The sequence below is a fragment of the Cordyceps fumosorosea genome (genome assembly GCF_001636725.1).
Source record: "Cordyceps fumosorosea ARSEF 2679 chromosome Unknown scaffold_1, whole genome shotgun sequence".
Taxonomy (NCBI): domain Eukaryota; kingdom Fungi; phylum Ascomycota; class Sordariomycetes; order Hypocreales; family Cordycipitaceae; genus Cordyceps; species Cordyceps fumosorosea.
In genome coordinates, this window is record NW_017387301.1 from 2,205,022 (window position 1) to 2,223,281 (window position 18,260).

The following is an 18,260-nucleotide window of genomic DNA, read 5'->3' on the forward strand; positions in this document are numbered from 1 at the left end:
TATAGGGTTCTTTCTAGCATGCCTTGGTGAGAATATTCTTCAATTGTTAAGAGTTCATATTGTATCTTACTCTCCCTCTCTTTATAATCTTTTTGACGTTTTTTTGGTGTCTTTACTTTCTGTACCTTTCTTGCCTTGGCTACCTTGGCTGCCTTGCCTTTCCTACATCACTTATTTTCATACTTATGCCAACTCTAAATCCCAGCAACATACATCCTACAGTAACAGCGCTGAAAATGCGGATGGTGACTCGGGAAAATGGTAGATGAAAATTGTCTTCTATAAAATATGAATCTAAATATGAAATCAATAGTGCCGGCCCGCTGACTGGTATGCAATGATTCAGAGAAATATCTGTAATGACCAAAAGAAATACAAAAAAAGAACAAAGTAATGTGGTATATGTATGGAAATGCATTTATGCTTCGTAAGGGTCTCGTTCCGCTTCGTCTTGGACTTGCTTGTCTGACAGGCGCGGGTTTCGTAGCGCCAGGGCAAAGCCAATCATCGGCATGCAGACGCAGAGGCCAGCAATACAGAGAAGGCCCTGCACGTAGCTGTAGCTGCCGATTATGGCGCCTCTGATTTCGGTGCCGACAGGGTAATTCTTCACGACCTCAAAAGGGTTGTTGTACATGGCCTGCGCGAGGGTACGATTCGGCTGGAAAGCCAGGCTCGATTCGAGTGCCGGATAGAGCGTCTGCGTCCAGATGGCTCCCGACAGACAGGTTCCCAGAGCACTCCCGACATTGTAAAAGGATAGGTAGAGCCCAGTCAGAATGGCCACGTGGTCGCGACTCGCGGAGGCTTGGATGGATGCTTGTGTAGGATATGCGAATAGACCACCAGCGAGGCCGAGCAGGATCTGGGCACTAATGATGCCGGTTCTGGATTGGCTGGACGCGCCTCCGGGCTGGCTGATGAGCAGGACAAACGCCATCATAAAGGTCACGGTTCCTCCGACAATGATGTGCTTCAGACGTCTAACTCTGTAAACGACGAGGCCGACGAGGACGCCGCTGACGACGCCAAAGAATGAAAAGAAGGATATGATGCGGGTCGCGGTCTGGACGGAAAAGTCGAAGGCGACGATAAGAATGGTGTACAGGTAATTGCCCTGGACGTACCAGGCAAAATTGAGGAGACTGCGGACTGCTAGAGCCGCCCAGACGCCGCGGTCGGCGAGCAGATGCAAAGGCACGATTGGGGTTTTCGCGTGGTACTTTTCCCAAAAGATAAAAACTGGCGCGCAGATGCACCCGACCACCAAGGACAGAATAATGCGCGGATTCTGCCAGTGCGATGCTGTGCCACCAGCCACAGTCAGCGGCGCCAGCACCAGACTAAAACAGGCGACCAAGACAACAAGACCGAAAAGGTCGAGCTGTGTCGAGACATTGTGGACCCAACGCCGGGCCTCTTGCACCCGATGCCTGGCTTCTTGCAGCTTACTGGAGGACTGCTGCTTGTGTGACTCGAGGAGCGCCTTGGGCGAGGCGGCGACGCTGCGATCCACCACGTATAACGTGACGAGCAGTGGCAGCGAGGCAATGGGGTATATAATGCACCACATGCCGATGCCCCAACGCCAGGTGGCGACACGCAGGACAGCCGAGGTGACTGTGCCGCTGAGCCAGGTGTTAATGACAAACGGCAGGGCGGGAACGTAGCTGAAGAAGACGCGCGCGCGCATGGAAGAGAAGTCGGCGACGAGGACCTCGAGGAGCAAGACGATGCAGGTGTAGCCGACCTGGTAGATGAGGCCGCCGGCGCAGTAGACATATACGGAGCTGGCGGTGGCCTCGATGGCCATGCCGACGACGTAGAAGAGGGTGGAGGCGACGACGACCTCGAAGCGGCCAAAGACGTCGGCGACCTTGGCGGCGGTGGGTTGGGCGGCGACGGCCACGACGCTGCGCAGGACGTTTATGGTAGCGAGGTACGAGTGCAGGTTGAACGATGCGGTGGCGTAGGGGGCGTAGGTCGAGCGTACCTGGCTCTCGAGGCCGTAGGCGTAGCCGACGACGAATATACCAAAGAAGAGCCAAAAGCGCTGGGTCGAGGTGAGCCGGGCCGTGACGGCGTCCATGCGGGCGACGCCGGCGGCGCGGAAGGCAGCGCCGGTGGTTGTGGTCGTGTTGGTGGTTGTCGTTGAAGCCGGCGATCCGCTATGATGGCGTGTAGTAGGGGATGCATGATGGTGTTGTGGGATGTGCTGCTGCAGCAGCGGCTCCGTCTCGGCGAACGCCATATTGAAGAGACGCCTCGAAGGGTTCAAGGAATCGGTTTCTGTAGTATGTGACGTGTATAATGGAAAAAGAAGCGCCGCAGAGTCGCACAAAAAAAAAAGAGAGCCTTCGAAACAGCAGGCGCGAGGCAGCAGCGCCTGGTACAGGTATTACACTGTATGATTGACAAACGGCACAGCCCGAGGTGCGTCAGCCACAACAAAGGCCGAGCAGGGGGTTGACCCTTTCTCCCCAGAGCCAGCTGGGCGGCAGCCTATCCCAGAGTCAGAGAGTCACGAGTGGAAACCGGACACGTCTCAATCAGGCATCTGCTCGCGACACCGCCGCTGGACACGTCAGAAAAAAATGGGAATCAGGTCGAAAGAGATGAGCATCAGGTTTGCAACGACCAGGGGTTCGATTCTGTATCGCGTTGAGTTGGCGAAAGTTGGCTAGATTTGCATCTGGGAATGGAAGACTTGAGGCAACGCAGAGATGATGGACTGTTTGCTCGAGATAAGATGGCAAACGGATCAGATAATGGAGCAGACGGGAAGGGGCGTATGCAGCCAGGTCGCGCAGCTTTTATGCACTCGGAACTGACAAAATATGCGTTCATTTGCCATGGCTTTTGTACCCGGGTAGTCCGTACCTTCCTGTTAGCAACCTTTAGTGAGAAAGTAACCTTTTTTCGAGGGATTAATTCCAGCGCTTAACCCGCTGATGATGATGGCGCTGAACCTTGCCCGATGGACTCTGGACTTCAGCCCGTCAGCCCGCCATCCACCAGCTCCCAGCTGGCCCACAGCGGCAGCGGGAAGCCCACCGCAATCCTTGCCCCTCCTGACCCCCCCCAAGCCTCCAGGAACCTCCACCTGATCACCCAAAGAAAATAATTAATCATTCACTTTCGAGCGAGCCCCCCATACCTATTTTAGTTTGGAGCTCCTATGCTCCGCCGTAAACCGATTTCGTCCGAGACAACCTCAGCTCGTTGCCTGCTTGGCGCGGAGCTTTCTCCGCGTCACGGAGCCAATAGACAGACTGGCGGGCAGACAGGCAGACAGACAAACGCCGGAGACTCCTTTCTTTCGTCTGGAATGATTTAATTCTCGCGGCTGTCACCAATCCTCAGTCCCTGTTTCACTCACTCGCTTATTCCAATCATTAACACCTGACCAGCAGGGGTCTCGTCATCCCCTGACAATAATGAATCCCATGCACCACAACGTCAGTTTCTCCGTACTCAATCAAGCAGCCAATCCCCTCCTCCCGCGCCAACCTATCTTTCAGTCCCTGGCAGCCTACGGACTTGGCGGCGACCTATGCAGTTCCTTTTGATAATAAAATCACCCGCCTTGATCAACTGACATGGGGCCCCTCCTCGCGCCACACAGCTCCCCTGCAGATACCGAATCCTGAATGCCACACCGGCCTGGCTAGACGATTGACGAACTCGGATGGATAAAACGGGAAAACCTGATAAATATTCCACATCCATTTGGTCGGTTTTTATGCCTCATTTCTTATTGACTAGTTGGCTACCACAACACCTACTTGGCACCTCACCACCACCGGTAATTCTCGGCTCCAAGCTGCATTCCCAGGCACAGCTTCTACATGCCAATTTATGTTCGCGCATTTCCAGTGCTTCAAACGCCTTCTATTACAGAATTCTGCCGAGACATCTTCCGCGCACTGATTTCACGCCGCCGTTTCTCCTGCCTTGTCCGCCCGCCATGCAGCGGCCAACTTTTTGTTTGACAGAACAACCAGTAACTGCCCGCACCAGCACTGCTCATTACCAAGTAGTACCCTATAGCTTTCAGCAGAAGTCATGCGCAGCACCTCATCACTTAGCGACGTCCGACCTGCCCGACGCCTACCAGTCCATCCGGCTCTATCCGCGCCTTGATCAAGCCAAAAGCCAGCCGGACACTCGCGTCTGGCTCCGCATCGAGAGACAGAAACGCAACTCCCTCGAGCCGACATGCCCAGAGTCGGCCTGCATCGTACACACAGAGGTGGCCGCCTAGAAGAAGGCTGCGCCTGGTCTTGCCTCGTCAGAGCCTTTCGTGGTTGGAAGGATTCGTCGCTGCGAGGGGGACAATCTACTGGCTGCTGAGGGATGATCAGCTGCCGCTTCGTTTATACGTGAATGTCTGTGAGCCGCAGTCGACACCGCATGGCCCATGCATGTATGTACCTTCATGGTCCATGCCCGTCGCCGCATTTATTCCAGCAATGCGTTTTCCGCGTTCGGCTTGGAGATGCGATGCGGGATGTCATCCACTAATACCTCAGGACTGGCGCTTTTGCATTCCGGCGGCAGAATAGGAGCTGCACGCGCCCTTGCTGTCAACTCTTAGTCATGGACTGATCTCATGGTTTTTATGGGTTGCACGGCGGTAGACACAATTAAGCGGCTTAACCGTGAATCGAGATGCCGATTAGGACCACTTATACGGAGTTTCTGGGGTAATCAGTTTCCGCGTCACATCCATGTACATGTACATCTGGACTTTCGGAAAACCAGAGCGCGACTTTGCCAAGACTGGCAGACTCTACAGCTGCCGATTACAAATTCGCGGTGTCAAACGCGCCTTTGCATCCCTTTAAACAGCGCATTCTTCCTCATTTGTGTCAATTCATCATCACGGACTCTGCCACACACCTTGTTATCGAACCCCCACCCTGTACCATGGCCAGTGACATCAAGCCTTACACCGTCGCCGTGCCGGAGGAAGCCCTTGGGAGGCTAAAGGCCAAGCTTGACGCACATGACCTCCCACAGCGCGTTGAGTTCGAAGACGATACGAGCTATGGTGCATCCGCCGTAGACATCCGACGCCTCGCAGCCTATTGGCATGACGGATTCGACTGGCGAGCGCAGGAGAGGCGGATCAATCGCCTACCGCAGTACACAACTCCGATCCACGTCGATGGCTTCGGCACGCTCAACATTCATTTTGTCCACCAAAAGAGTGCGCATCCGGAGAGCATCCCGCTTCTCTTCTGCCACGGTTGTAAGTGCGAAGGTACATATGCGGTATAAGGCGAGGCCCCTAACAACTTGGTAGGGCCCGGCAGCTTCTTGGAGGTGGAAAAGCTTCTCCCTCTATTGGTGGAAAAGAGAGATGGCGTCTCCTTTCACGTTGTGGCGCCTTCGCTGCCGAATTTCGCCTTTTCTGATGGTGCTACGAAGAAAGGCTTCGGGCCGCACCAGTATGCTGAGACTCTGCAGAAGCTCATGCAGAAGCTCGGCTACAACAAATACGGTATGCATTACTAAACAAACCTTGACAAGCACAAAAGAATCGCCCGACTTACACCCTGCTGGATAGTCACCCAAGGCGGAGACTGGGGATACATGATCACTCGTCGCCTCGGTGCCGATTATCCTGAGTCGTGTGTGGCATCGCACATCAACCTGGCCTTCCGCGGCCCTCCGCAGTTCAAGGAGACGCCTTGGACCTGGCTGCAGCACGCTCTTACGCCGTGGTCCTCCGACGAGAAGAAAGGCCTCGTGCGCAGCGCCTGGTTCCGCGAGGAGGGCTTTGGCTACAACCTACTGCAGAGCACAAAGCCCGCGACCATCGGCTTCGCCCTCGCCGACTCGCCCGTCGCGCTGCTGGCGTGGCTCTACGAGAAGCTGCGCGACTGGACCGACGGCTACCCGTGGACTGACGACGAGGTGCTGACATGGGTGTCGGTGTATGCCTTCGCCAACGCCGGGCCTGAGGCGAGCGCGCGCATCTACTACGAGACACGGCACTCCCCAGGCAGCGCCCAGGTCACGGCCGGGTACAACGGGAGGGTGCCGCTGGGCGTCTCGCAGTTTCCGGGGGACATCGCGGTCGTGCCGCGGCTCTGGTACCATGGACTTGGTCCCATTGTGTTTGAGAAGCGGCACAAGGACGGTGGACACTTTGCGGCGTTTGAACGGCCTGAGGAGCTGGCCGAGGATCTGAGGACCATGTTTGGGCGGAATGGCGGCGCGTCTTCGGTCACCAAGGCACTTTCCAAGCTGTAGTGGTGTGAAATTGTGCGAATTAATATAGAAAGAGTAAAGCAATGACAAATATCGATTGTAATTTATTTCTGCCGCCTGCACGTTAGCCGCACCTAAGTCATGCGGTGAATTAATAAATTGTTAATGCTGAGGTGCTGCTAACAACCTTCTGGGCGGTATCGGCGCTATATCTCCCCGACTGCTAGTCACAGCCCACCTCCAAACAGAAAGCCGAGACCAGCCAAAATCAACAACTCTCGGGCCGCTCAATTACAACCTCGTCTGCCCTGTCATTCTTTGCGCGCTGAACCCGTAACAATGGCCTCGCAAGCGCAAGGAGCCTCGGGCTCCGACAAGAAGAAACTCAGCCCTCTGCGGTCCATCATTGCCGGTTCCACGGCCGGCGCCATTGAAATTGGTATTTTTCGGCCACCCGAACAACTGATGCCTTGAAGCCGACGCTGACGCAAGCTTATAGCCATCACATATCCCGCCGAATGTACGTCTACGACCCTTTCTCCCGCGCAGCGAATTTTCTATCATTGAACCATGCATGCACCTCGAACGAAAGCGAAACAAATTACTGATAGACTCAATCCCACCCAGTCGCCAAGACTCGGTCCCAATTGAACCGCCGCCTGGCGGAGGGGAAGAAGCTGCCGTGGCCGCCGTTTGGCAAGCAGTGGTACGCGGGGTGCACGACGCTGATCATCGGCAACTCTGCCAAGGCCGGCATCCGTATGTCTTTGCTGACCTTCCCCCAACTACGGGTGAGCGCGAGCCGATGCTAACCCCGTCCCTCGTCTAGGATTCGTCGCCTTTGACCAGTACAAGAGTCTCCTTGCCGACGAAAACGGCAAGCTCACGGGACCACGCACCGTCCTCGCGGGCTTCGGCGCCGGCATCACAGAATCGCTCCTCGCCGTCACGCCAACCGAGAGCATCAAGACGACGCTGTACGTTCTCCGCCCCGCCAAACTCGCTCTTGCCAAACTCCCCTCCTCTTACGTCCAAGTCTAACCTTGCCTCAACAGCATCGACGACCGCAAGTCGGCCAACCCGCGCATGCGCGGGTTCCTGCACGCGGTGCCCATCATCGCGCGTGAGCGCGGCATCCGCGGCTTCTTCCAGGGTTTCGTGCCGACGACGCTGCGCCAGTCGGCCAACAGCGCGACGCGCTTTGGCTCGTACACCTTCTTTAAGCAGATCGCCGAGTCGTACACGGCGCCCGGCGAGAAGCTTGGCGCCGCGGGCACCTTTGGCATCGGCGGCCTCGCCGGCCTCGTCACCGTCTTCGTCACGCAGCCGCTCGACACGCTCAAGACCCGCATGCAGAGCCCCGAGGCCAAGCAGCTGTATGGCAACACGCTGCGGTGCGCGGGGCTGATCTTGCGGAACGAGGGTGTCCGCACGTTTTGGAGCGGCGCGGTGCCGCGCTTGGTGCGCCTCGTCATGAGCGGCGGCATCGTGTTTACGATGTACGAGAAGAGCATGGAGCTCATGAACAAGCTGGACCCGGAAATGAAGTACTTGTAAAGAGAGGGGGCGTGGAAAAAGAAAAGCGAAGTCGCAAATAGAATTTTGAGAAATCTTCTTTTGGTCAAGATTTCAGCCGTATATCTTCAGGCTATTGTCACAAATATTATACAGATATTATCCAGTACTTTTACATGGTTTTTGTTTCGTTTCCAATCCCATGCGCCGATGTATGCAGAACAAGAAAAAATGAGGCATATAAGAGGTCGTGTTGAGGTTTTCATTGCAGACGAATCATGCCCGAGAGTCGCTTGCCGAGTCGGCCAAACCACGAGCGGTTCGGCGCCTCCTCAATTTCGCGCACCAAGTCGTCGAAGTAGGTCGGCTGGCTCTTGGGCTGTAGCATAGGTCCTCGTAGCTTGTACTGTCTAGCTGGTTAGCAAAGTCGCCGCGATGCGACAGCGCGCCTCGCAACACAAGGGGTGTAAAAGTGGCAATCGGCGTACCCTGTCCTTGAACTTGTCCTGGATGAGAAACTGCAGCGCTCTCGCTTTCAGAATCTCTTCACGCTCCATGGCCGGCGTATAGCTTTGGAAGCGCGCGTCGACCGTCTTCCCGAGCACGTCCTGTAGCTGGTAGTCAGGCCGCAGATCCTGCTTGGGCCATTTCGCAAAGACATCGGAGTATATGCGGCGCTGTGAGGGAAGGGTTAGCACGAATTCGATAGAGGCCGTCGCGATTGGGACGGAGATGGATTCCTGGGGCGTACAGCAAGTGATCGCGTTGCCATGGTCGCAATTCTGGTGATTTCTTGTTCAACTCCCGATCCGTCTCGAAATCGCAGGCTAGCGGGAGAATCTGGTGCATTTCCAATCAATCCTGCGACAGTACTGTGCTGTACTATGTTATTCACACTGTAGATACGCCTTGTGCAGCCAGCGCCCTGCACAGTGTGCATTTATGAGCCTGAGGCAGAAAGAAGGACCCTGCGGGACTTACGTAGGCCCAGTTTGTTTCCAAAGCCAGAGGCCGCTCCGCCCGCAAATCAGGTGGCTGCTTCTGGCGTTGCTCACGAGTCAACTCTCTGCACAGCCCGAACAATGCCAATCTCTCTCTCTATCCCTTGAATCCTCTCAGCGACCATTTTTGTCTCTGTCGCTGCGCTTCATCTCCTCCGACGCCCTTTTCTTGTCTTTCCTTTTTTTGCGACCCGACGCCACGACCTTTTTTTTTCCCTCTCCCTTTCCTGTCCTTCCTCTCTATCATCATCCTCCGCCCCGACCGTGATCCCTGTTGACCAGAGAGTCGTCACCGCCCCACGAGACAACCAAGAAGACACGCAGACACACGCACACGACAAATCATGGCTGGCCGTTACGAACGAGTACGTCGAGATTCAAACACAGGCCTGCGATCGCCACTCAATAACACGTCTCATCAGGTCAACATCCAAGACGAGGAAGACTCCCATCCGCAGCAACACCTTAGCCTCGGCGAAACGGTCGTCCCCAACTCGCCACCGCCGTCCTTTCGCTCACGGGCGTCATCCCGCGCGAGGCAGAACCAGGTCGACCCGGATCTCGCCGACGCATTCGATAGCGACAATGATAGCGATGACGAGGCCGACGACAGACGGCGACTAGTCCGCCAGGCAGCGACGCCAGCCACGACGGCGAGCGGGAGCACGTCCCCGATGCCTGCACCATCTACAACACTCCCATCAGCAGGGCCGGCGGTGTCGGCGGCGACCAGGGGACGAGTCGTTGGCGGTGGCGTTGGTACCGACGGCGTGTTTGCCAACATGTCGGCGCGGCCGGAACGGGAGACTGCCGCCGAAAAAGAAGAGATGCCACCTGTACGTGATCTCCCCTCTCCCACGCAAGCCATGGTTTCGCCTGCCTTAAACGCAAAGTGAATTTCCAGCTAACACCATTACCTCATCAAGACATATGAGCAAGCCGCGGCGGACTCCGCGCCCCCGTACTGGGAGACAACGATCTTGGCACCCGGCCTCGGCGGCCTTGATGAGGTCTACGTCGACGGCATGCCCGTCGGCTCCGTCTTCTCCTTCATCTGGAACGGCATGATCTCGACGTCCTTCCAGCTGGTCGGCTTCCTGCTCACCTACCTGCTGCACTCGACGCACGCGGCCAAGAACGGCTCCCGCGCAGGCCTCGGCATCACCCTCATCCAGTACGGCTTCTATATGCGCGGCACCGTCGATGGCGAGATGCCACCGGCGATGGGCGGCGGGCCCGACGGCTACGCAGAGCCCCAAGACCCCAACGCCCACGACTTCAAGCCCGGCGATGTCGCTGGAGGCGGTGGCGCGGGGGACTTCTCCGGCGGAGAGTGGATGTCGTATGTGTTGATGATTGTCGGCTGGTTCATACTCATCAAGAGCGTGGCCGACTTCTTGCAGGCCCGTCGCCACGAGCAGCTCGTCATGCAGAGCCCAGATCGCGGGCTCGGCGTGGCCGTCATCGCTGAGGGCGAGTCGGCGGAACGGGTGGTCTAAAGGCACCAGCAGCAAAATAATTCCTACGTGTTGGTCTTTCTTGATAGGAGCATTGGGCTGGCGTTTTCGTTTTTCTGTTTACCTCTGCAGTCACTTCCGTTTTCCTTGAATATATATACATGTACTATGCGGAGGAGTTTGACTTTTTGGTACACAAACAAACTCCGGGACTGGATTGATATCCGAACATTGCTTCGGCGTCAAAAACGCGCGACTCGCGAACACATTTTCATAGCATACAGAGCAATATCTCATATTTCAACCACACCTACGTGTTCATTCTTCTCTCATGTAGCAACATAATGATCAAGTGCTAAATCGGTAGACTAAAAAAGATTCTATTTGGTATCATAATTAGACGGCTAAATGCTACGCTAGGCAGATGCTTGAATTGCAAAATAACAATCTGGCTTTGCAGAAATCAAGAGCTGCTCATGAGTAATATGTTATGTTCAGCACCAAGATCAAACATTCATCCCGTCATCTTCGATATTGCTCGCATGCAAGCCATATGCTCACACAATGAAGACCTCACCAGCCAGTCAAGATGCAACCTGCAGAGCTTCCAGTCTTAAGTCACATCGACAAGCGTCTTGACGGGCGGCTCCCTCTTGGGAGGCGAGGCGGAGCTAGCTGGGCTCTCGTCGGGATCTTGCGAGACGTGACCTTGAAGAGCATTGACAGCGGGTGGAGGAGCGGCAGCAGCGGCAGCGGCAGCAGCTGGCTTGTCGTCGGCGGCAGCCTTGGGAGTCTCCGCAGCGGGATTCGGGGCAGCAGCAGGCGCATCAGCGGCGGGCGCATCAGCAGGAGCATCAGCTGCAGGCTTGGCCGGGGTAGCCGGCGCGGCATCTTCGGGTGCGGGCGTAGCAGCAGGAGCAAGGTCGGCCTTCTTAGACGCAACCGAGCCCTTGTCACTGTTAGCGTCCGACTTGGGCTTGGCGGGCTCTGGGGCTTTGCTCGCCGGGCTGGCGTCCGGATCCGCGGCGGGCGGGGGGGCGCGCAGGGCGCCCGCAGAAAAGTCAGGCGGAGCCGCGACGGCCGCGTTGATGGCTGGTCCAGCAGGCGGGGGCGGCGCGGCGCCGGCCTTGCGCAGCCCTGCGGTGAAGGAGTCGCCCGCGCCGTTGGCGTTGTACATGTCCGGGTCGTTCATGGTGTTATTCTTGACGGCCTTGTCGTAGAGCCTCGTGAGGCGGGCGACCTCGCCGCGGACCGTAACCTGCTCGTCCGTGTCGATGGCACCGTAGCCGTGCGCGCCCTGGCTGATGCCGAACCACATGACGGCCGAGTTCTCGATCTCGTCGACCACGCGGGAGAGGTCGTCGCGGAACATGCGGGCGCGCATCGGCTGGCCGCGGGACTTGAGGAAGGCGACGACGCCGGCGATGACGGTGTTGAGGGCGCCGAAGACGGTGATGAGGACGCGGCTGCTGTTGCTGGCGCCGAGACCGGTGAGTGCGGCGCCAAGGACGATCTGCGTGAGCAGCAGCGTGTTGACGAGCGTGGCGGTGAATACGTAGGTCAGGCTCTGACCCTGCCGACGGGCGACGGCGCGCACGTACAGCGACTGCGGGTGCGCGCGGTGGCTCTCCTCGTGTGGGTGGTTGAGCGGCCGCACGCCGACGAGACGGCAGAACTGGGCGTGGTGGTCGACCATGTTGTCATCGCCGCCAGCGGCAGGAGGAGGACCAACAGACACACCTCCGTTGCCAAAGGAGCCCCCCTGGCGAGGGATGAGCGGCTGGCGCTCCTCGTCTTCCATGGCCGGGAAAAAGAAGGCGTCGTCGGCGGTGTTGGGCTGCCGGCGCTGGGTGCGGTTGTGCGGCGGAGAGGGAGGCTTCGGGGGGGAGGCTCGGCGCTGGTGTCGGTTCTCCGGAGCTGTTGGCTGCTCATGCTGGAGGTTCGACGGGCCGGCACTCCTTGATGGCATGGCGGGCTAGCTCTGATGGCTCGTTGGTCCTTCTGCTGGAATGTCTTCTTCCTCGTCCTTCTCCTCCTGGGCAGGCTGCTGGCAGTCTGCGTGGCTGGGTAGGAAAGGAGGAGCTTCCTGGTCGTTTGGCTCTTGATGGCTTTAGTACCTCGTTAGGGGAGGCGCAGTGCCACCAAGGTTCCTCCCTGGGAAGTACCAGCAAAAAGGCGTGCTTGCACTAACAGGTACATGACCCTGGCCTCAATGGCTAATAAGAACCTCTTTTCCTCGGTCGTTGTGGAGGCCGCTACGGTGGCTGGCCTCATGTGAGGGTACAAAGTAAGACATGGTTGGAGATGAGCCAAGCGGTAGCGGCGGTGGGGAGGGCCGGAGACTACCTATCCGATGCGACAGGTGCAGTTGTTTCGGAAGAGGGAACTCGATAGGAAACCGGTGAGGGGTATGCGAGAGCTTCTCTTTTATCTGTCTATGCAGGATATGAAATGCGGCGGCTGGCAGATTTTGATGAACAAGCTTAAAAGATTCTTGTGGCCGCCAAAAAGCTTGTGTGGAGTTGCAAGGGCCGCAAAAGTCCCCGCTCAAGCTTGGCTGGTGGCACGACGATATGAACGGATGAACGCCTCGTCGCCACCAGCCCGGCAGATGTCTGCATCCTCCATCATTCGCTGATAACCATCAACGCAACAATTATATCATCCGTAACGGGCTTGCCGAAGATCGATAGCTCTATATTCGTGTCAAACACTTCATATAGCCTCTCGGCTGTTTACCAGGCCCGCGATACCAAGGCGTTTGTTCACCTTTGACTGTTGACCATTCTACCCACTGAAGCCTGTATTCATCGAGAAATCCGAGCTGTTCCCACAACTCCTCAAGCTGGCCTCACTTGCAACTTCAGGAAAGAAGCTCTCAAGTTTGTGTCGGGGTGCCTTTCGAGCTGCATTTTCTATTAGGCTGCCGCGACGAAACATCAAGATGGCATGGCGATGCTCAGGGTCCACTAACCAGGAGCTGATTGAGAACATGTGGAGGCACAAGCTCATCAGCGATCCGCGCGTCAAGGAAGCTTTCTTGAAGGTATCTTTTGGATTGCTCTTATACCATACCACCTTACTCTTCCAGAAGCTGACAAGTCGTCTGTCTACCTTCAGGTTGATCGTCGCCATTATACCCCGTCGCGCCCGTACGAAGACTCACCACAGTACATTGGCTACCAAGCCACGATATCCGCGCCGCACATGCATGCCAGCGCCCTGGAGCACCTCATCTCCTTCATGATGCCGTCCGACGCGTCCCCAGCGCCGCGTGCGCTCGACATTGGCTCGGGCTCGGGCTACCTGACCCACGTCATGGCGCAGCTCGTCGGCCCTCGTGGGCTGGTTGTCGGCGTCGAGCACATCAACGCGCTGCGCGACAAGGGCGAGGCCAACATGCGCAAGAGCACCGAAGGCAAGCAGCTGTTGAGCAGCGGCAAGGTCAAGTTTGTCGCGGCGGACGGCCGAAAGGGTCTCGAGGAGCCGGCACGAAAGGGCGAGGAGGCGCTGGGGACGCAGTGGGACGCAATTCACGTCGGGGCGTCTGCGAGTAAGGTGCACGATGAGTTGATTGACCAGCTAAAATCACCAGGATGGTAGGTTGTGTATTTTTATTGCTATTAAAGGGTTGACTAATGCCTGTAGCATGTTTATTCCCGTTGAGGACGAAGACGACCCAGACTCGCAGTACGTCTGGCGCATTGAAAAGAACAAGGACGGCAAAATTTCACGAAAGAGACTCTTTGGAGTAAGATATGTTCCACTTACAGATGCGCCAAAGGAGGAAATCTTTTAGCGTTGGCAGCTTTTCATGGCTTTGCTTTTACTATGAAATGACGCCTCTGTCTGCGGAAAGATAACATGTTAATAGCCCATCTGCTGTGACAACCTCTGCTTCTAGGTACGCACGCTACGAAAAAAAGTCACTGATGGGTAGCTAGGCCTTGTATTTCACTGCCACGTACAAAACCGGATAATTGTCATATTATGTTGCTGTTCTGCATTCTTCACTTCTACAAAGAATCAAAGAAATGAGTACGAGTAGGAGTAATGGAGACCTCATGTGTTGGTTGGTCTGGTGCAAGTACATACATACTGTAGGTGAGATGGATGACATGTGAAAATGCCGTCAGCGCCCGTGAGCGCCATGTACTCCTTCCATGCCTGGAGATATTTGGCATGTGAGCCTCCGCCTGCCCGCCAAATCTGGGAGCCACTGTGCGGGTTATGCGGGGCACGTCATGGCGGATTCCGGGGCAAGAATACCTGACTAGGTGCCTATTTCACTGTTATTAGAGATGTTAATTCTCTTCTAACTGGCTGACTTAGTGCCCGCGGACGTCTCCGTGGGTTGGCGGAGTTCGAACCTCCCCCACCGACACCGAGGCTCGTCCCATGCTCACACCTTGTTTTCCTTCTTCCTTCTTACACAATACACGTCCTCGATTTTTCCCGTTCTGTTCTTCATCTTCTCCCTCCTCATCTTTGTCCTCCACTCTTGTCCGGCCGACCTCTTCGTATCTCCAACTCCTTGTCTTTCTGACGGCCTTTATCGTCGTGCCCCACTATTACCGCATTCATCCCACGCTCACGTCCGTTAAGCCGAGGCCTAAAATAAACCCGCCCGTTCATTGTCCAACACTTTTTTGAGGTTGCTCTTCTTCCTCAACCACATCGCCATTGCATAGCCACCGGCAGCCATGGCGTCCACGATAGAGTCCCTCAAGGTACGCGCAGCTCTTCCCCCAAACAGGCGACATCATCATGCGCCGCTTCCATCCACTCAATAGACGTCCCAATTGACGCGCGCAACCCTTCTAGGCCACCCTCGAGCAAGCCATCCTCGACCCGCGATACCATGACCTCCTCTCCCTCGTCAAGACGGCGCGAAACGGAGCCGTTTACGGCGCCAAAGTCCGATTTCCTCATGCGCTCGTGTACGTTGCCTTTGTCCCCTAGTCGTCCCTTGCGCGCCGTCGTCATTTGCTAACTTGGTTCCTAGCATGGTCTTTCTCTTCCGATCCGGAACGTGAGTCGCCGGCCCGAGCAAGACAATAATACATACACACACAGGATAGAATACTGACCAGAGAGAATCTAGCTTCCGCCAAAAATGCCAACTCGTCTTCCGCGCAACCAAGAAGCACGCCTCCAACCTCGCCCGCTTCGCCACCATCTACAAGCTCACCATGCTTGCGCTGAAATACTACGGCCCTACCCCAGGCAAAGAGGGTGCGCTCCCTCCCTTCCCCCGATCCCTGACAACTTCCCCGAGCTGTCACATCGCAACCAAACCGCTTGTCGTCGCTAACACCTCCCCGCACAGGCCCCTACGACTCCTTCTTCGCCGGCCTCCTCGGCGGCTACATCGTCTTCGGCCAGCGCTCCCCGCGCACCGGCAAGGTCTCGAGCGTCAGCCAGCAAATCGTCATCTACATCTTCGCACGCGTCTGCCTCGGCCTCGCCAAGATCGCCGTCAAGCCCGGCGCTACGCCGCTACCCTGGGTCGCCGACGAGCCGCTGCGCACGCGCATCCACGAGGTCGCCTGGCCCGCCTTCGCCGCCGTCTCATGGGGCGCCGTCATGCTGCTCTTCAAGAACCACCCAGACGAGCTGCAGAGCAGCCTGCGCAGCAGCATGACGTACATCTATAAGGACTGCAACAGCTGGGACTCGCTGCGGACCTGGGTGTGGCACAACAAGTAAGGTGGAGTGGATATGTGGAAGTGAGGATTTTGGCGATGCCTTGTCGAGCAGAGTGGTGTATATATCTCATTTCTTTGAGCCTGTCGTTTGGTTTCAAGGCGTTGATAGAGACGTGGTTGGCATATCTTTTTCATGTCTTTTCTTTTTTTTATCTCTGTCAATCATGGTCGAAGATTCATACTAGCATTTACACGAGGACAAGTATAACCATAGATACCCGCCCGTACCACACAGCTTGTGATACGGAAGCAGCCCCATCATGCCCGTGAATGATGAGTGCCAGCCGTTGTCGATCGCACCGCCACAAGCAAGACCCGAACCAACCTGCTTACACGCAAGCATCGGTACTTGACGAGTGTATGTAGTATGGTGGCGATGCCGCAGGTATGTGTGCCTGCTTGGTACAGCCCATCATTGCGCCGGCGCGAAAGCAGTAATTGATGATTTCACCAGTCTCGAATGGCGAGAAAAAAGCCGCCCTCACCTGCACATCGGCACTCTTGACGATGGGGTTTGCGATGACGGAATTTGCGAATGCATACCTCAACTGCCCAAACTAGCAACGCGCAGCCTGGTTCGGCGATGCAACGCTGTATTTGCACGGATGAGAGCGGGGTGATAGCAAGTTGCGCGGCCTTCATGTTGAGGTGAAAGAAAAGCAAGACTTTATTTTACATACAATCAAATAACTTTGAGAAAGTCATATCGAATAGCACCGTCCCCAAATCAGTCTGTATTCGAGCCAGCGTGCTCGATCTTAAAACTCCAGGTTCTCACACCTACATTCCCTCAACTTCCTAGTTAGTTAGTGCTCTTTTTCCAACCCAGGGCCGATCAGGCTGCGCCGTCTCTTTCCTCGCCAGAAGAAGTCTTACTCAGTGCCCTGTCGGAGACATATAAAGACCCTTGTCTCCCCCGCCACTCCCCTGGCCTCTGTCATTCATAATTCCGGCACCAGCCTCTCTAACCTCGCCCGCTACGGATAAAGAATCATGCAGCAGCAAGTCATTGGAACTATTGAGCAGCCCGCGACGCGACTGGGCGAGGGCAGCGCCGTCAGCCTCGTCGCTCTCGGCGCCGTGCTGCTTGTGCTGGGCACCCAGGCCACGGCGCTGCGTTTCTGGGCGCGCCGGCGCACGGGTTCGCCTCTTCTCCTCGACGACTGGATGAGTCTCCCAGCGTGGGTGCGTAATGGGCCCGGTCTGGAAGCTCTGCAGTGTCCGATTTGCTGACCGTACATGAAATAGATGAGTTTTGTCGGCGCGGCGTCGCTGGTCCTCTTCTGTAAGGAATCTTTTGCTACTCCCAATGCTTAGTGTAATTAACTGACATTGTCTCTGTAGGTGTCGGTATTCATGGTCTCGGATATCCCAGGACGGATTATCTGCCCGGCGTGCCGTCACGCATGACCAAGATCCTCGCAAGAGTGCGTCTTCCACCCCCTTTCTCTTTAACACCCCCCTTAACCTTGCTTTCAATTCCAGGCCCTCCTCAGCTTCAACTGCCTCTCTATCCTCTGTTTCGGCACCTCCAAGGCGAGTGCGCTGCTCTTTTACCATCGCGTCTTTTTCGGCAGCGGGCAGCACCCGGACCTCCGCCGGACCATCCTGGTCGGCCTGCTGGTGCTGCTTGCATGGACGGTCTGGTTCGAGTTCATGACCATCTTTCAGTGCGGTACGCATTTTGACGCACCGTGGGACGGCACCAAGCTCCGGTACTGCACCTGGTCGAACCCGTCCATCGAGGGCGTGGCCGTGTCCGACGTGCTGCTTGACGCATTTGTCGTTGCGCTCCCGATTTATCTAGTACGTGTCACTCAGAACCTGGGGTTCAAAATGGAGAAACTGACTTTCTGTAGATTACGAAGCTCGCAACTTCGCGGAAGAATAGGATTGCCATTGCTAGTGTTTTTCTCGTCGCTTTGGTGTAAGTGCAGGCCGTGGCCAGCGTCCACCAACACCCCGACTAACAATCAACTGCAGTGGTGTCGCTGCGTCTATCGCTCGTCTCATAATTGTCGAGCGCGTCATTCGGGGTATGTATTCAGTCCTAGACGCCGGGCAAGAACAAAAGTACTGACGGACTTTTCAGCCGGCCGCGAGGCAGTCAATGAAGACATGGAGTGTAAGCAAAACGTTGTATTCCCGTGATAGTTGTATAATCTAACGCCGACTAGATTACATGTCCAAAACTGCCTTTTACTTTGTCCTCGAGGCTGGCATCAGCGTCACCGTCTTGAACCTGCCTCCCATATGGACAGCGCTCGGCGGAGATGCCCAACTCCTCAGCGGATTTGTGACTTTGGAAGACGAAGAGAGGACTTGAAGTTTGCGGTCCAAGTGCCCCAAATCCCCTCCTT

At 56.2% G+C, this 18,260-nt stretch overlaps 9 protein-coding genes across 9 annotated transcripts; 6 read left to right on the forward strand and 3 right to left on the reverse strand.

Moving 5' to 3' along the window:
• Window positions 1-418: 418 nt before the first annotated feature.
• Window positions 419-2,251, reverse strand: ISF_00712 (Major facilitator superfamily domain, general substrate transporter; the record flags this gene model as incomplete). The annotated part of the gene is made up of 1 exon (XM_018844319.1): window positions 419-2,251. The coding sequence occupies one exon, from the start codon at window positions 2,249-2,251 to the stop codon at window positions 419-421; it is 1,833 nt and encodes a 610-aa protein (XP_018708769.1).
• A 2,678-nt stretch (window positions 2,252-4,929) lies between these two features.
• Window positions 4,930-6,261, forward strand: ISF_00713 (Epoxide hydrolase; the record flags this gene model as incomplete). The annotated part of the gene is made up of 3 exons (XM_018844320.1): window positions 4,930-5,254; window positions 5,309-5,506; window positions 5,573-6,261. The coding sequence occupies 3 exons, from the start codon at window positions 4,930-4,932 to the stop codon at window positions 6,259-6,261; spliced, it is 1,212 nt and encodes a 403-aa protein (XP_018708770.1).
• A 297-nt stretch (window positions 6,262-6,558) lies between these two features.
• On the forward strand, window positions 6,559-7,776 carry ISF_00714 (Mitochondrial carrier domain protein; the record flags this gene model as incomplete). Its single annotated transcript, XM_018844321.1, has 5 exons — window positions 6,559-6,658; window positions 6,719-6,739; window positions 6,847-6,978; window positions 7,049-7,196; window positions 7,275-7,776. 5 exons carry the CDS (start codon window positions 6,559-6,561, stop codon window positions 7,774-7,776), a joined length of 903 nt encoding a protein of 300 aa, XP_018708771.1.
• A 220-nt stretch (window positions 7,777-7,996) lies between these two features.
• Window positions 7,997-8,506, reverse strand: ISF_00715 (hypothetical protein; the record flags this gene model as incomplete). The annotated part of the gene is made up of 3 exons (XM_018844322.1): window positions 7,997-8,140; window positions 8,223-8,411; window positions 8,486-8,506. The coding sequence occupies 3 exons, from the start codon at window positions 8,504-8,506 to the stop codon at window positions 7,997-7,999; spliced, it is 354 nt and encodes a 117-aa protein (XP_018708772.1).
• Window positions 8,507-9,079: 573 nt separating this feature from the next.
• Window positions 9,080-10,234, forward strand: ISF_00716 (metal homeostatis protein bsd2; the record flags this gene model as incomplete). The annotated part of the gene is made up of 3 exons (XM_018844323.1): window positions 9,080-9,100; window positions 9,158-9,571; window positions 9,662-10,234. The coding sequence occupies 3 exons, from the start codon at window positions 9,080-9,082 to the stop codon at window positions 10,232-10,234; spliced, it is 1,008 nt and encodes a 335-aa protein (XP_018708773.1).
• A 571-nt stretch (window positions 10,235-10,805) lies between these two features.
• Window positions 10,806-12,161, reverse strand: ISF_00717 (hypothetical protein; the record flags this gene model as incomplete). Its single annotated transcript, XM_018844324.1, has 1 exon — window positions 10,806-12,161. The coding sequence occupies one exon, from the start codon at window positions 12,159-12,161 to the stop codon at window positions 10,806-10,808; it is 1,356 nt and encodes a 451-aa protein (XP_018708774.1).
• Window positions 12,162-13,136: 975 nt separating this feature from the next.
• ISF_00718 (protein-beta-aspartate methyltransferase) lies at window positions 13,137-13,991 on the forward strand (the record flags this gene model as incomplete). The annotated part of the gene is made up of 3 exons (XM_018844325.1): window positions 13,137-13,238; window positions 13,313-13,791; window positions 13,841-13,991. The coding sequence occupies 3 exons, from the start codon at window positions 13,137-13,139 to the stop codon at window positions 13,989-13,991; spliced, it is 732 nt and encodes a 243-aa protein (XP_018708775.1).
• Window positions 13,992-14,895: 904 nt separating this feature from the next.
• On the forward strand, window positions 14,896-15,901 carry ISF_00719 (Peroxisomal membrane protein 4; the record flags this gene model as incomplete). The annotated part of the gene is made up of 5 exons (XM_018844326.1): window positions 14,896-14,922; window positions 15,017-15,132; window positions 15,198-15,224; window positions 15,297-15,427; window positions 15,522-15,901. The coding sequence occupies 5 exons, from the start codon at window positions 14,896-14,898 to the stop codon at window positions 15,899-15,901; spliced, it is 681 nt and encodes a 226-aa protein (XP_018708776.1).
• Window positions 15,902-16,893: 992 nt separating this feature from the next.
• ISF_00720 (hypothetical protein) lies at window positions 16,894-18,226 on the forward strand (the record flags this gene model as incomplete). The annotated part of the gene is made up of 8 exons (XM_018844327.1): window positions 16,894-17,085; window positions 17,149-17,185; window positions 17,245-17,327; window positions 17,386-17,706; window positions 17,760-17,827; window positions 17,884-17,936; window positions 17,993-18,025; window positions 18,078-18,226. The coding sequence occupies 8 exons, from the start codon at window positions 16,894-16,896 to the stop codon at window positions 18,224-18,226; spliced, it is 936 nt and encodes a 311-aa protein (XP_018708777.1).
• Window positions 18,227-18,260: the final 34 nt, after the last annotated feature.